Consider the following 15,854-nt stretch of genomic DNA (forward strand, 5'->3'; position numbering starts at 1 on the left):
GATAGATATCAGCCCCAATCTACCCCACGAAATCTCCCAGCGTCAACCTCTAGGGTCTGCGTCAGCCTCTCTGGCCCAGCGTCTGCCCAGCGTTAGCCTCTCTGGCCCAATGTCAACCTCTATGGGCTCTACGTCAGCCTCTAGAGCCTTTGCATCTCCCACACTAGCCCTCCTCAGGCTCTACGCAGCTCCTGGCTGCCTCTTCGTGGCCTCTGGCTACTTCTGCGTGGCCTCTAGTTGGCTCTGCGTCAACCCTCTCCCGACTTCTATGCTAATGCTCCCGGTACTATCTCTGCCTCTCTGCTACTGCATTCACTACCCCTCAGCTACAACTCTGATCACTCCTGCAATTTCCTCAGCAAGCCCTGCCCAAGAAAATCGAATTTCTGACCAACTTGGTGTGTTCTCCAAGTGACCCTCAAGCCTCCTCTTATACTTTTTTCGTTGACAATTCAACGGTCGAGATTAAGTCCCTAATCAATGACTAAGATTCTATGTTGCAGGAAACGTGGCATAGAGGTCCGTTTCCTTACGGAAACGGGTACGAAACGCGGAAACGCGTTTGGTACGGCCGTGAAACGCGTTTCCGGTCGTACTGCCACGTTTCCCGAAACGGAAACGTGGCCAGTACAGCCGGAAACGCGTTTCAGGGCCGTACGACCCACGTTTCCTCATTAACTTGTGTTTTTTTAATTTTTTTTTTTAAATTTGTTTTTTAATTTACTTTTAGGGTATGTTAGTGACTTTTAGATGTGTGTCTAAAGTTATAAAAGTGAATTTTTGCCCTAGTGTTGATATGCAATTCATCAGGAAGTTTGAGGCATTTGCAGTTCATGGTAATGTTAAATTCTTAAAGTAAAAGTGATATTCTCCTTTATTTTTCATTTTCATCCTTTTACTTAAATTTTTAACATTACCATGAAATGACTCAGGATGTTTGAGAGTGGTTTCACCCTCATTGGATTTCATATGGAGAAAGTAGAATTTTAGATTTCACTCAAAATCCAACAGACTTATTTGTTTTTCAGGATTTCAGGATTGGGGGGATTGCAATGTTTCCATTGGATTTTATCATGTACTAAGGTATGGAATTTGTATTTAATCAAGAGAATCAAGCCCTCTATGCAGGGGAAACTCCCAACAATCAAGATCATGTAGGGTACTAGGGTATGAAACGTGTATTTAATCAAGAGCACTAAGGTCGTTCAACTATGTAGGAGGAGACTCCTAATACAACAGTGGTCCTTCTAAAGAATGGGATGTGGATGCAGAAAATCCTGATTTGGATCTCTCTCTTGCAGCCTTATAGTCTTTATTGTACTTGCAGCCTCATATATTAATACAAATAAAGGCTGATTTTGAGATTTGGATATATAATAAACGTTGCTTTTGGATATTCCAATATTTTTATTTTCATTATGTGATCATTCATGAGTAAATGTGATGTAAATTAAATCTCAATGCTTAAGTGTAATAAATTATAATGTATCATTTATGCTTTATGATTGCACATATATATATATATATTGAAAATATATATATATATATATATATATATATATTGAAAAAATATATATATATATATATATATTGAAAATATATATATATATATATATATATTGAAAATATATATATATATATTCGCGTTTCCCCATTTCCAAAATTTGGGGAGGTCGCGTTTCGTATCGCTTCCCGTTTCGGAAACTCGTAGCCGTTTCCCCGTTTCGTGCAACTTAGCTAAGATTAGATCTGGCTTGATCCATGACTTTTGGACCATTCTAACTCAATTTTATATTAATTCACATTAATATTTTGTTTTCCCTAAGTTTAGACTTAGGGACTTCATTAAAAATATTAATTATTTTAATATCTCCCAAACTCATTAGATTTTGCCCAAACCATTTCTGGGTATTGGAGATCTCATGCGCTTTAGCCTCTCCACCAATTTTTGTGGCTAGAGCACATCCAATGCTACCCCAAATCACACTCCCTCTTAGTAAGGATTGTGCTCTAGTAATACTCCTCACTGAGTATCACTCTGATCATCTAGCATCGGTCCCTGTGCTGATGCTAGGCATGTTGCCCAACATCCTCTGCACTGCTACATCATGTACTGCTACCCATGGCCTTGCCACCGCCACTGCTACATCTGTATGATAGCTCCCTCTGCCTCCGTGCTGCTGCCCATGGCCCTGCCACTGCCACTACTGCATCTGCATTGCAACCCCTCTCATCATGTTGCATTGTGTTGCCCATATCATTGCCACTGCTAACTGTTGCACTGCAACTCAGTTACTGAGAAGTAAGTAACTAATCTCTGAACTTTGACATCTCCGTCAGGCTAGAAACACTCTCAATGTTGAAGCTCCCTCTGTCACTGACAAGTGCTCCCTCTCTGACCTCTTCGTTGCTGCAACAACTCTGTGCATCTTGCACTGCTGCCTCACGCTGTCCTGGGACTCCTGCACTGTAGCTCCCTCTGTCGCTCCATCCGCATCCGTCTCTACTGACATCCGCCAGTCCTGCTACTCCTCTTCGGGGCTTTCGTAGCAAGGTATAATCCAAGAGGTTGGGTACCTCGAGGATCCTACCCGTCATTGCCTGTAGTCCATCTGACTACAGCTCGATGTCTCCCCACTTCCTCTCAAGTGGCGTATGAGCACTCATGGCACAGTCATCATCTGTCTCCACTTTTTTCTCCGCCCTTGCTGGCGCAGCCTTGGTCTCAAAAGCCTCTCCCTTGCTCTTCTTCCTCGGACACTGGCTCGCATAGTGACCCAATTCCCCACAGTGGAAGCATTTGACCTTGGAGAGGTCCTTCTTCTTCTGTTTCTCCTGCTTTCCATTAGATGCTAGGGAAGCATCCTCCTCTTCCTCCTTGATTCTGACCCCCTTGACACTGCTTCCCGCCTTGGTTAGCCTTCTGATCTCTTCTTGATGAAGAGCCGCCCATAGTTCCTCCCAATCTAGAAGGGTCGACCTGCCCAATATGCTCTGGACAAATACCTCCCAATCCTCTGAGACTGCGTTCAATACGGTCCTCACCAACATCTCCTCATCCGGCATGGCCCCTATGGAAGTCAACTGATCCTGGATCTGTTGGAATTTCTAAGTCTATCCATTAGAAATTCTTCCTGTACTATCTGATTTATTTCTTCCTACTTCATTTACTTAACAAGTTATTTACCATGTAAATACTGAAAATAAATACAAGTACAGTATCAACACATACAGATCATCAACTGAAAGAAACAAGTACACAAGTGATAGTTATTTTTGGACTAATGTCCCTGGAAAAACCCAATGCGGGAAAGCTGGTGCAGCTACAGAGGGTTTTATTATTAAGCAGTTTCAGAACAATCTGGGTGCCAGAAATGGCTCACCCAACAGAGAATGCCCTCGGTAGTAGTACCTCTCAGTTGGAGACAAATATCAGCTCCAATTTGTCCCATGAAATCTCCCAGCGTCAACCTCTAGGGTCTGCGTCAGCCTCTCTAGCCCAGCATCAACCTATTTGGCCTAGCGTCAGCCTCTCGGGGCTCTGCGTTAGCCTCTGGAGCCTCTGCATCTCCCACGCTGGCCCTCCTCAGGCTCTGCGCAACTCCTGGCTGCCTCTGCGTGGCCTCTAGCTAGCTCTGTGTCAACCCTCTCCCGACTTTTGTGCTGATGCTCTCGGTACTATCTCTGCCTCTCTGCTACTGTATTCACTGCCCCTCAGCTGCAACTCTGATCACTCCTTCGATTTCCTCAGCAAGCCCTGCCCCAGAAAATCGAATTCTTGATCAACTCAATGTGTTCTCCAACTGACCCTCAAGCCTCTTCTTATACTTTTCTCGTTGACAATTCAACGGCCGAGATTAAGTCCCTAATCAACGGCTAAGATTAGATCTGGCTTGATCCATGACTTTTGGACCATTCTAACTCAGTTTTATATTAATTCACATTAATATTTTATTTTTCCTAAGTTTAGACTTAGGGACTCCATTAAAAATATTAATTATTTTAATATCTCCCAAACTGGTTAGATTCTGCCCAAACCATTTCTGGGTCTTGGAGATCTCATGTGCTTTAGCCTCTCCACCAATTTTCAAGGCTAGAGCACATCCGATGCTACCCCAAATCAACACTCCTTCTTAGTGAGGACCGTGCTCTAGTAATACTCCTCACTAAGTATCACCCTGATCATCCAGCATCGGTCCCTGTGCTGAGGTTAGGCCTGCTACCCAACATCCTCTGCACTGCTGCATCATGTACTGCTACCCATGGCCCTACCACTGCGACTGCTACATCCGTATGGTGGCTCCCTCTACATCCATGCTACTGCCCATGGCCCTACCACTGCCACTGCTACATCTGCACTGCATCCCCTCTCATCATGTTGCTCATAGCACTGCCACTACTAATTGTTGCATTGCAACTCAATTACTGAGAAGTAAGTAACTGATCTCCCAACTCTGACATCTTTGTAGGCTAGAAACACCCCCGATGCTGAAGCTCCCTCTGTCGCTAACAAGTGCTCCCTCTCTGACCTCTACACTACTACAACAACTCTATGCATCTCGCACTGCTGCCTCACGCTGTCCTGGGACTCCTGCACTGTAGCCCTCTCTATCGCTCCATCCGCATCCGTCTCTACTAACATCTACTAGTCCTTCTACTCGTCTTCGGGGCTCCCATACCCAGGTATAATCCAAGAGGTTGGGTACCTCGAGGATCCTGCCCCTCATCACCTGTAGTCCATCTAACTACAACTCGATGTCTCACCACCTCTTTCCTCGAGGTGCATGAGCACTCATGGCACAGTCGTCATCAGTCTCCACTTCCTTCTCCGCCTTAGTCAGCACAACCTTGGTGTCAGAAGCCTCTCCCTTGCTCTTCTTCCTAGGACACTGGTTCGCATAGTGACCCAGTTCCCCACAATGGAAGCACTTGACCTTAGAGAGGTCCTTCTTCTTTCTTTTCTCCTGCTTTCCCGCAGATGTGAGAGCCACATCTTCTTCTTCCTCCTTCTTGATTCTAACCCCTTTTCCGCTACTCCCTGCCTTGGACACCCGTCTGATCTCTTCTTGACGAAGAGCCACCCACAATTCCTCCCAATCTGGAAGGCTTGTCTTGCCCAGTATGCTCTGGACAAATACCTCCCAATCCTCTGAGACTGCATTCAATGTGGTCCTCACCATCAGTTCTTGATCTAGTGTGGCCCCTATGGAATTTAGCTGATCACAGATCTCTTTCAATCCACCGAGGAAGACATCTATCTGCTCTCCTTTCTGCATCTGATATGACCGCAATTGGTTTTCAACTAACATCCTCCTCTCCACAGAAGTATGTTGGTACAATTTCTTCAGGGCCTCCCACATCTCATTTGTCGTCTCCTTCTCGTTAATGTGTGGCACCACATGATCCTTGACACCATCACGGATGATGCACTTTGCCCTGGCCATTGCCTCCTCGTACTTGTCATTTTTAGCTGGGTCAACCCGAATTGCTATCGTTTTAAAGGCGAAGTGTTTGATGCGATACCTGTCTAGAATGGACAAGATCCTGGCCTTCTAGACTACGAAGTTTGAAGCTCTATCCAGTCTATCCTGATCTCTTAGCCCATTCACTGCATTCACTGCCATTTCGCTACTCCTCTTTCGACACTTTTAAGTCTCTCTACTTCCCGTTTGGAAGTTCTCAGTTTGACTCCCTCTGAGCCTCGATTTCCCTTCTGGAAATCCTTCTACCAATCCTCGACAGCAACTCTCTCCTCCTTGGTCTTGCCTTGTTAGATATTGTTCTAACCACAATACCCCACCAGCATCGCTCTGCAACTTACCCACAGCCTCCTATGCCCCAACAGTCTGAAGGTTAGAGCCTCTAGACTCTGCGCAATCCCGACACTGACACAATCTACACCTTCTGGCCACAGCGTTGATCTTTCCTGGAAGAGAAAGATGACCGGGCACTGCGTAGGTCAAGTTTTCTCCTCTCTGCCTCAGCGCTGATCCTCCTCCTGGCTCAAACTAATGACACAGGCTCTCTGCGTCAAACCTTTCTTGCTGCTTTCTGCTAGGAACAACTGTGACTCGGGACAACTGTTTCCGCTGTTGCTGCTCTGCTCGGTTGATGCCTTCAGTTATCTTGTGATCTGCAACCACGTTCTAATACCATGTTGGAATTTCTAAGTCTATCTGTTAGAAATTCTTCCTATAATATCTGATTTATTTCTTCCTACTTGTTCATTTACTTAACAACTTATTTACCATGTAAATACTGAAAATAAATACAAGTATAGTATCAACACATACATATCATCAACTGAAAGAAACAAGTACACAAGTGACAGTTATTTTTGGACTAATGTCCCCAAAAAAACCCAATGCGGGAAAACTGGTGCAGTTATTAGAGGGTTTTATTATTAAGGAGTTTCAGAATATAATGTGGGTGCCAGAAATGGCTCACCCAACAAAGAATGCCCTCGACAGTAGTACCTCTCAGTCGAAGACAAATATTAGCTTCAATTTGTCCCACGAAATCTTCCAGCGTCAGGCTCTAGGGTCTGCGTCAGCCTCTCGGGGCTGTGCATCAACCTCTGTGTCTCCCACGCTAGCCCTCCTCAGGCTCTGTGCAACTCCTCGCTGCCTCTGCGTGGCCTCTAGGTGGCTCTACGTCAACCCTCTCCTGGCTTTTGTGCTGATGCTCCCGGTACTATCTCTGCCTCTCTGCTACTGTATTCACTGCCCCTCAACAGCAACTTTGATCACTCCTTCGATTTCCTCAGCAAGCCCTGCCCCAAAAAATCGAATTCTTGATCAACTCAATGTATTCTCCAACTGACCCTCAAGCCTCTTCTTATACTTTTCTCGTTGATAATTCAACGTTCGAGATTAAGTCCCTAGTCAACGGCTAAGATTAGATCTGGCTTGATCCATGAATTTTGGACCATTCTAACTCAGTTTTATATTAATTCACATTAATATTTTATTTTCCCTAAGTTTAGAATTAGGGACTCCATTAAAAATATTAATTCTTTTAATATCTCCCAAACTGGTTAGATTATGCCCAAACCATTTCCGGGTCTTGGAGATCTCATGTGCTTTAGCCTCTCCACCAATTTTCAAGGCTAGAGCACATCCGATGCTACCCCAAATCAACAGGATCTCCTTCAATCGACCGAGGAAGGTGTCCATCTATTCTCCCTTCTACATCTGGTATGACCGCAGCTGATTTTCTAGTAGCATCTTCCTCTGCACGGATGTATGCTGATACAATTTCGTCAGGGCCTCCCACATCACATTTGCCATGTCCTTTTCGGCAATATGTGGTACTACATGGTCCTTGACCTGTCAAGGATGATGCTCTTGGCCCTCGCCATTGCCTCCTCGTACTTTTCGTTCTCAGTCGGGTCAACTGGGATTGCTATCGTGTTCAAGGCGAAGTGCTTGAGACGATTCTTGCCTAGAACGAACAAAATCCTGGCTTTCCAGACTACAAAGTTTGAGGCTCCGTCCAGTCTGTCTTGATCTCTTACCCCATTCATTGGCATTTCGTTGCTCCTCTTTCGACTCTTCCGAGTCTCTCTACTTCCCTGTAGGAAGTTCTCAGTGTGACTCCCTCTAAGTCTCGACTTCCCTCCTGGAAACCCCTCTGCCAATGTCGAGATGCCCCCATTTCGATCGTTAGTGCAGTTGCACCACTGATCCGGATTTCTTGGCTAGAAATCCTCGGCAGCAACTCCCTCCTCCTTGGTCTTGCCCTATTAGGTATTGTTCTAACCACAGTACCCCACCAGCTTCACTCTGCAACTTACCCATAGCCTCCTATGCCCCAGCAAACTAAAGGTTAGAGCCTCTAGGCTCTGTGCAATCCCGACACCAGCAAAATTCGCACCTCCTGGCCACGGGCATCAATCCTTCCTGATTGAGAAAGGTGACCAAGCACTGCGTAGGTCAGGGCTGCTCCTCTCTACCACTGTGTTGATCCTCTTCCTAGCTCGAACTGATGATGCAGGCACTGCGTCACCCCTTCCTTGCTGCTTTTCTGCTAGGAACAACTTTTGTCACTCGGGACAGTTGTTTCTACTGCTGCTGCTCTGCTCGGTTGATGCCCTCAGTTATCCTGTGATCTGCAACCACGCTCTAATACCATGTTGGAATTTCTAAGTCTAACTGTTATAAATCCTTCCTGTACTTTTTGATTTATTTCTTCCTACTTGTTCTGTTAATTAACAAGTTATTTACCATGTAAATACTGAAAATAAATACAAGTACAGTATCAACACATATAGATCATCAACTGAAGGAAAAAACAAGCACACAAGTGACACCGTTATTTTTGGACTAATGTCCCCGGAAAAACCCAATGCGAGAAAACTGGTGCAGCTATCTGAGGGTTTTATTATTAAGTAGTTTTAAAATACAATCTAGGTGCCAGAAATGGCTCACCCAACAAAGAATGCCCTCGGCAGTAGTACCTCTCAGTCGGAGACAGATATCAGCCCCAATCTGCCCCATGAAATCTCCCAACGTCAACCTCTAGGGTCTGCGTCAGCCTCTCTGGCCCAGCGTCAGCCTCTCTGGGCTTTGTGTCAGCCTCTAGAGCCTTTGCGTCTCCCACGCTAGCCCTCCTCAGGCTCTACGCAACTCCTGGCTACCTCTGCGTGGCCTCTGGCTACTTCTGCGTGGCCTCTAGCCGGCTCTGCGTCAACCCTCTCCCGGTTTCTGCACTAATGCTCCCGGTACTATCTCTGCTATTGCATTCACTGCCCCTCAGCTGCAACTCTAATCACTCCTGCGTTTTCCTCAGCAAGCCCTACCCCAGAAAATCGAATTCTTGATCAACTCGGTGTGTTCTCCAAGTGACCCTCAAGCCTCCTCTTGTACTTTTCTCATTGACAATTCAACGGTCGAGATTAAGTCCCTAATCAATAGCTAAGATTAGATCTGGCTTGATCCATGACTTTTGGACCATTCTAACTCAGTTTCATATTAATTCACATTAATATTTTATTTTCCCTAAGTTTAGACTTATGGACTTCATAAAATATTAATTATTTTAATATCTCCCAAATTGGTTAGATTTAGCCCAAACCCTTTCTGGGTATTGGAGATCTCATGTGCTTTAGCCTCTCCACCAATTTTCATGGCTAGAGCACATCCGATGCTACCCCAGATCAACACTTCTTATAATCCTCCAGTTGAGAACCAACGGCCCAGATTAGATTCTAATCAATAGCTCAGATCATTTGGATTCGATCTTCGTCTTCTTCTAGAAGTTTTACCCGTCGTTAGATTAATACCCTTTAATTATTTTAATTTCCTTAGTTTAGACTTAGGGTCCCATTAAAAATAATTAATTATTTTAATAAAACTGTCTCCAGGTGGAATTTACCAAAATGATTTCTGGGTATTTTGGAATACTTGTGTCCAAGCCTCCCTGCAAATTTTGAGACTTAGAGCACATCCAAGGCTACCAGAAATCAACACACAAAACAAAAATAGAACCCAAGATCCCACATATATACAAAAATTAAATTGAAAACCAAAATCCCAAGTGTTAGAAATTAAAAATTATGTTACAAGACTACAAATCTATACAAATAATTTACAGATCTATCAGATCTGAAGAGTATGAGTCTGACTCCGCTCTCAGATCTGTAGATCTAAGGCTCTTTCTATCCAAATCTAGCTATTTAGCACAATTTTTAAGAGATAATAAAAATTTTAATTTAGGTACTAACCCAGAAAATCCCTACAAGAAGAAGTTCGTCAAATAATCTTAGGATTTTAATCAGGAAGGCTCTTCAGATCTTATGTCTTAGGAGTCAGTTGGTCCAACCGAGGACTTCCCCAAACGTCCAATTTCTGAATACGAATGATTTCTGCACACTTAGAATTTAAGTTGTTAAATCAATAGAGATACAAAATAGCAATTAAATTTTCAAAGATTAGAGATACCTGCTAATCAAATCAAATTATAATGTTGCCTTAAACCCAATAATCTAATCCAGATACCTGTGCAATAGATTACTTTATGAAAGCTATTAACCAGCAACTTATCAAATAAGATCAGCAGAATATTAAGAACAATATAACCATAAAGCACCAGAGAGGAACACTGCCATCAAATAAAACCCCAAAGACTTTGCGTTGTATTGTTCCATAAAAAAGATTACAAGAAAGCTTCGAAAGTTAGTGCACAACTCAATTATCAGATCATTTGAATGACAAATGACCTCTAATTTATAGATTAATTCTCTAATGACTAGTTGGTTTGATCCCCGTCAAAGTAATCTCGACCGTTGAAAAAGATTTAATTATCTTTTAATCTCCTTCGTCGAAATTATTTTATTTTTGGAGGAAATTCAAAATTTTCATTTAATTGAATTTTAATCAACTCAAAATTAATTATTTTGAGTTGATTTCCTTTAAACATTGACTTTGACTTCACTGCCAAGGCCCAAGGGTCCAAAATCTCTTGAAATTTTCAATATTTCATTGGTTAGGGACCTCCAAAAATTAATTCTTCTAGAATCCACGAATTTTTTAATTTGGAGAATTAATTTTTCCTAGGACGTAAATTAATTAAATTTTTTGTCTTATAATTTTAATTTATATTTGTCAGAAAATTTAATTAATTGACTCATGAGAAGATTAATATTTTTTTCGACCCTCAAATAATTTAGCCATGGTGTCTAAATATGAGGGACCATGCGCTAAAATATTTTCAACATCAAGCTATTACAATTTAATACATGAAGGGCGAACACCCATTCATTATAGACCCTCAATGATTTACTTAATTTTGCAACTCAAATATAATCTAGTAGACCAAGTAATTTGTAATAAAGCAATTTAGTCAATTAGCTTAAATTACTTTTACCGAATACTAGACTAGAACATAAGGACTTACCTAAAATCTTGACAACAAAATCTACCCTAGCTTTGGGGTGAGGTTGGAGGGAAAAACTATGTCGATCATCTGTATTTAGAAACAAACATGAATCAGTGAGACGAAAAACCTCCTAGGATAGAAATCATCACCAAAAAAATAGGATTATCTATGTTGTTACATACATAGATGGTCTTACTAGGATCATTTACATTAAAAACTTGCAGAATGGGTCTACAACTTTTACAAAATGATGACTGAAGATGATGATGAAATCTAGATAATCTTCATTTCCTTAGCATGATGGAATCTTCTTGCAAAAATGGACACCGCTATAGGGTAGTTAACGTGGAGTGGTCAACATCTTGCATGCATTCGTGGAGAAACAGAGTCCCTTTTTATAGTGAATAAGAGGTTCTTAATAGGCTTGTCGACTTTCAAATTTTGGAGGGACCTGACTTGAATGAGTTTGGATGGAAACCAAATTAAATTTCAAATTTCGAATTTAAAATCCCACCATTTAGTTGAGGCTGACTTGGGAGCTTTTGAAAGGAATTTTTAATCCAAACTCAAAGCATTGGAGCCAATAAAACCCTCATTTTAATCCTCTCCAAAATAATTAAAATATTTGATTTAAACCTTTTAATGATAATTCCTTTTTAGCCTCAATTTCGAGCAATGTTTCAAACCAATTATATGCTGCCACATCATCACCCCTTTGGGGATTTTGGCCACAAGATGAGGTTGTCAACTTAAATTGGACATGTCAAACCATAGAGAGTCTCAAGGCCTGCCATATATCGTTGGAATCGGCATGATGAGGACCATTAACTGGTGATGGTCTTTCGAGCAGAGACACTGATCTTCAACCTCAAAATCTTCAATAAGTGCGGGGCTTCTAGGATTTACAGGGCTTCTCAACCATTGGAGCTTCCACTAATGCAGTCTAGACAAATATTAAGAGTGTTTATGAATCGACGTTGACATCAATGACAACACCATTCAACTGAAATAATCTGTACTTGTGATTGTTTCAGTATTTTATGCAATTTAAATCTAACCTGGTCTTTGATTTTCATACAATTCAGGTGCATTTCATTGAAAGAAATTCCTACATGAATTAGTAGTATTCAGTTTCCAAACAATTCCTTGTTTCTATGTTTTTGAAGGGTTAAGACTTTGGTATATAGTATTCAATGTGATAACTAGAAGAGCAATTTATACGTTTTGCTGATACATAAGAATGATGAACGTGGACAATGTTAACGTGTTTAATACTCTTCTTTATCACTTTCAGAGTTAAGGCCAAAAGTAATTTGTTGGTAAGTGAATGTGTCCAACACTGAGTGCAAGAAATAGAACATGTTCAAAGGAGTATTTTGTAACTAAGGTCTTGAATTTTGCAGAGAAAATGCAACTTGGAGAGATTGTAGCTGTTACATGACTGATGAATTAGTTTGCAGAAGAGCTGCTGTGACAGATGGCAATTCAGATACAAAATGTAATCTCAGGTTTTGCACAATTGCAGTCCATTGATGAAGTCCAAGGCATGGACATTGATGAATAAAGGCCTAAAAGGAAACCAAGGGTAGTTGTTGGTCTGGAGAGATTCATTCCACTAACAAATATATTCATTTGTTAAGTGGCTATATGGATATAACTGCTGCCAATTTTCATATTGCTCTAAATTGCATACAATAGTAATGTGTACTGTTTCCATGATTAGAGAGTGCCCTTTATAATGATCTATTCCATTTTAACCTTGTCAAAATCAAGAGTTTCAAAGAGCTCGCATTGAAATGAATTAATGTATAAACTATAGGATAATGTTCCAGTACTTCTGAAGGGTTTCTTCAGACATCAAGCCTTTTAGCTCCATGACAGGTGCAGAGTCGCATGCATAGTGCTTAACCAACAATAAGAAAGCATAAAGAAAATTATGTGCGAGGATGTGTGTAATCTGTGGTAAATTCTGCTCTCATTAGTGTTTAGTAAGTGCAATTTCAAAGATTGAATGTTGAATTGTCAGGCTCAGGTTTAGCAAGTCTTGCAGGCTTCCAATTCGTGAAACCCTACTACAGAAATATTTCTTGTACATCAAGGTCTGTAAGGACTTCTAGGAACCTTTTGAATTTATTCTTTCCTAGTGTTTTTATGGATTTAGTAAGTCACACGGCTATTAATAAATTCTTGATTTCATTAGTGTAAATACATATCAGATTATCAGGCCGTTTCATAGGCAGTGTCTCTTGGTCTTTGCTACATAATGTAGCTAGGCATTCGTCTGAGAAATTATTTAAATTCACACAATAACAAACTTTTATTGCTAAATTGCTCTGTTAACTTTTGACTAAAGTTAAATATGTTTTATTAAAGAAGTTCCACTTAAACATGAATCAAACTCTAATTGACCTTTGTATCTTGCTGTGTTAACCAAAGATTGTATGCATCGATGTTATGTCATACATTTCTTTTAGTTTCTTGTACTGCATACATTTTTCATTATATAAACTTCAAATTTGCCAGCTATAGCAACTTTCGTTAAAAAAATTAGTGAAACAGAATAATAATTTTGCACATTGTATATCTTCTAATGTTGATAAGCAACTATGAGTGAAATGGTGGCAGAGTGCTTGATAAGGTGGGTTTCAACACCGTTCTTGATGCGTTTAATAGATTTTAGTTTAAAAAGTGAATAGCTTTTCGAACTAAAGTTTGTTTTCCTTCTTTTGATGTTATTGGGAGGGACTCTTAGAAAACAACCAAACACAACGGATCTTAGAAACCCGTCAAGAGAGCCTTTAAAAGTAAGGTTTTAACATCTATACACTACATCTTCCTGTTTGAATAATGAAAATTATGTTAAATCCAAAAATAGATGTCAGCATATAATAGGTATACAGAGAGTGATAAAAGATAACCACTGCTAACTATTCTAGTAAACATTATCTCCAACAAATCAAATTGCAATGATAAAATATCAACTAAAATAGCACTTTTTAAAGAAAATATTTGTTTTAACATCCATTCTCGTCTTGGATTGGCACTAGATAGTTGGCATGTATTACATTAATCCAAAATGGATCTAGTGAATGAATCAAAATTTTCACTCCTAACCTCGGGCTAAGTTAAGAATGCACGAGGTAAAATGCATAGGAAGATGTAGAACAAACGCTTGCCACGGAATGCAGGCTTTTTGCCACAGTTATCCCAAATGCAAGATTCTCATGGTGCTTCAAAATGAAAGTAACCATGCTACAAAGCTGTTGTGGATTCTATGATATAGTTCATTAAATGTCCAAAATGCAATGGCTGTAGAGTCACACTAGTTGCTGCAAAAGCAGACAATTTGAACCAATGCCATATTTTTAGCATAAAGGGGTCTTATGAAGTTGGATTAAAAAAATTGAACTAGCATTAGTAAGAGCATATCCACACATGTTAAAAAATTAACATCAATTGTAGCTGTTTACCCCTCAGAAATATGAAATGGTTCTGAATGTAATTTTGTAATAACTTGACCATATGGTGCCCACTGGTAGTGAAATTTTTACAGTAGGTAGTTGACAACCATCTCCATGTGCCTGCCACACTCTAGTGTCAAATTCATCTATTTTGTCCCACAAAATGTGGAAACACGGTTGAGTTTATTGTTAATTTTTATATTGCGCTATGTTGTTTCAATTACTTTAGCCCAATTCAATTCTTCAATTAGCAATCTTTGAGTAGCAATTAATACATTTCACCAATCAATAATAACTGAAGATAGTACAGTGATACAATGTCAATAGGAGAATCAATACATCAACAAGAGACACCATATTTGGTCAATGACCAAGGAAAAACCCACTACGGGGAAAATCCTTTGTAATTCTTTTATATTAGATTGTCATAAAATGTTCAGCAGAGAGTATAATGAGCCAATACAAAATCATCCAACAAAATTAACCCAACAACATTCAGAAATATGTTCCCAGCATCAATATTGATCAAAGTCAACTTGTCATGCCTGCGGTCAATTGTAGTCAAATGTCAAATTGCAACCCTAGAGCCCAACCGCATGGACAGAGAGATTTGTGTGCGATTGAGAGCTTCCAACCGCACGAATGAGTTTGCGTGTCTACAGTTATAGCCGAACACTGCCTATGTCAAGCCTACAGTCAGAAATCAAAACCCTAACACGTGCGAGCTTTGGACCCTGCAATCTCAAACTTGTACTAACCAAACTTCTTGACCTAGCCTCAAACCTGTGCGAACCAATCAATGAAGAAGAGAAGAAGATGCTTGGTGGTGTCCAAATGAGCTTGAGGTCACTTGTATTTATAGGCTTCCAAGGGTGTCCATTTCCCTGTTAGGGCTGACCTATCCTTTTGTGCACATGTCAATTGTAGTCAAATGTCAAATTGCAACCCTAGAGCCCAACCGCATGGACAGAGAGATTTGTGTGCGATTGAGAGCTTCCAACCGCACGAATGAGTCTGTGTGTCTACAGCTATAGCCAAACACTGCCTATGTCAAGCCTACGGTCAGAAACCAAAACCCTAACACGTGCAAGCTTTGGACCCTGCAATCTCAAACTTGTACTAACCAAACTTCGTGACCCAGCCTCAAACCTGTGTGAACCAATCAATGAATAAGAGAAGAAGAAGATGCTTGGTGGTGTCCAAATGAGCTTGAGGTCACTTGTATTTATAGACTTCCAAGGGTGTCCATTTCCCTGTTAGGGTTGACCTGTCCTTTTGTGCACATGTGGGCTATTCTTCAAAATTACACTTTCCCTTTTCCAAATTGAGTGATTCAATAGTCAAAATTGGTCATCTCAAAAAGAGGAATCTAGTCCCATAGTTGGAATTTGTCACCGAGTTGTCAGAAATTAATACTCCTTCTCAGCTATGGAGAAATTCCAACTACATCAAGTATCTTGTCATCATATCATGTCCCATCTCTGCTCGACTCTATGTGATGAAACATTCTCGAAT

The 15,854-nt window shown here is 40.8% G+C and overlaps 1 protein-coding gene across 2 annotated transcripts in view; it reads left to right on the forward strand.

The window, feature by feature from the left end:
* EMB2654 (Tetratricopeptide repeat (TPR)-like superfamily protein) overlaps nucleotides 1–13,084 on the forward strand; it is a 487,353-nt gene extending 474,269 nt beyond the window's left edge. For both annotated transcript variants that reach the window (XM_089432755.1, XM_089432756.1), the window contains exon 10: nucleotides 12,282–13,084. In XM_089432755.1, coding sequence (XP_089288881.1) covers nucleotides 12,282–12,319 — 38 coding nt within the window. In that variant the 3' untranslated portion in view covers nucleotides 12,320–13,084. The remainder of the gene's footprint in view (nucleotides 1–12,281) is intronic.
* Nucleotides 13,085–15,854: the final 2,770 nt, after the last annotated feature.

Source organism: Pinus tabuliformis, chromosome 5_1 (assembly GCF_031772625.1).
Source record: "Pinus tabuliformis cultivar Carrire ecotype Pingquan chromosome 5_1, CPIR1, whole genome shotgun sequence".
In the NCBI taxonomy this organism is placed as follows: Eukaryota; Viridiplantae; Streptophyta; class Pinopsida; order Pinales; family Pinaceae; genus Pinus; species Pinus tabuliformis.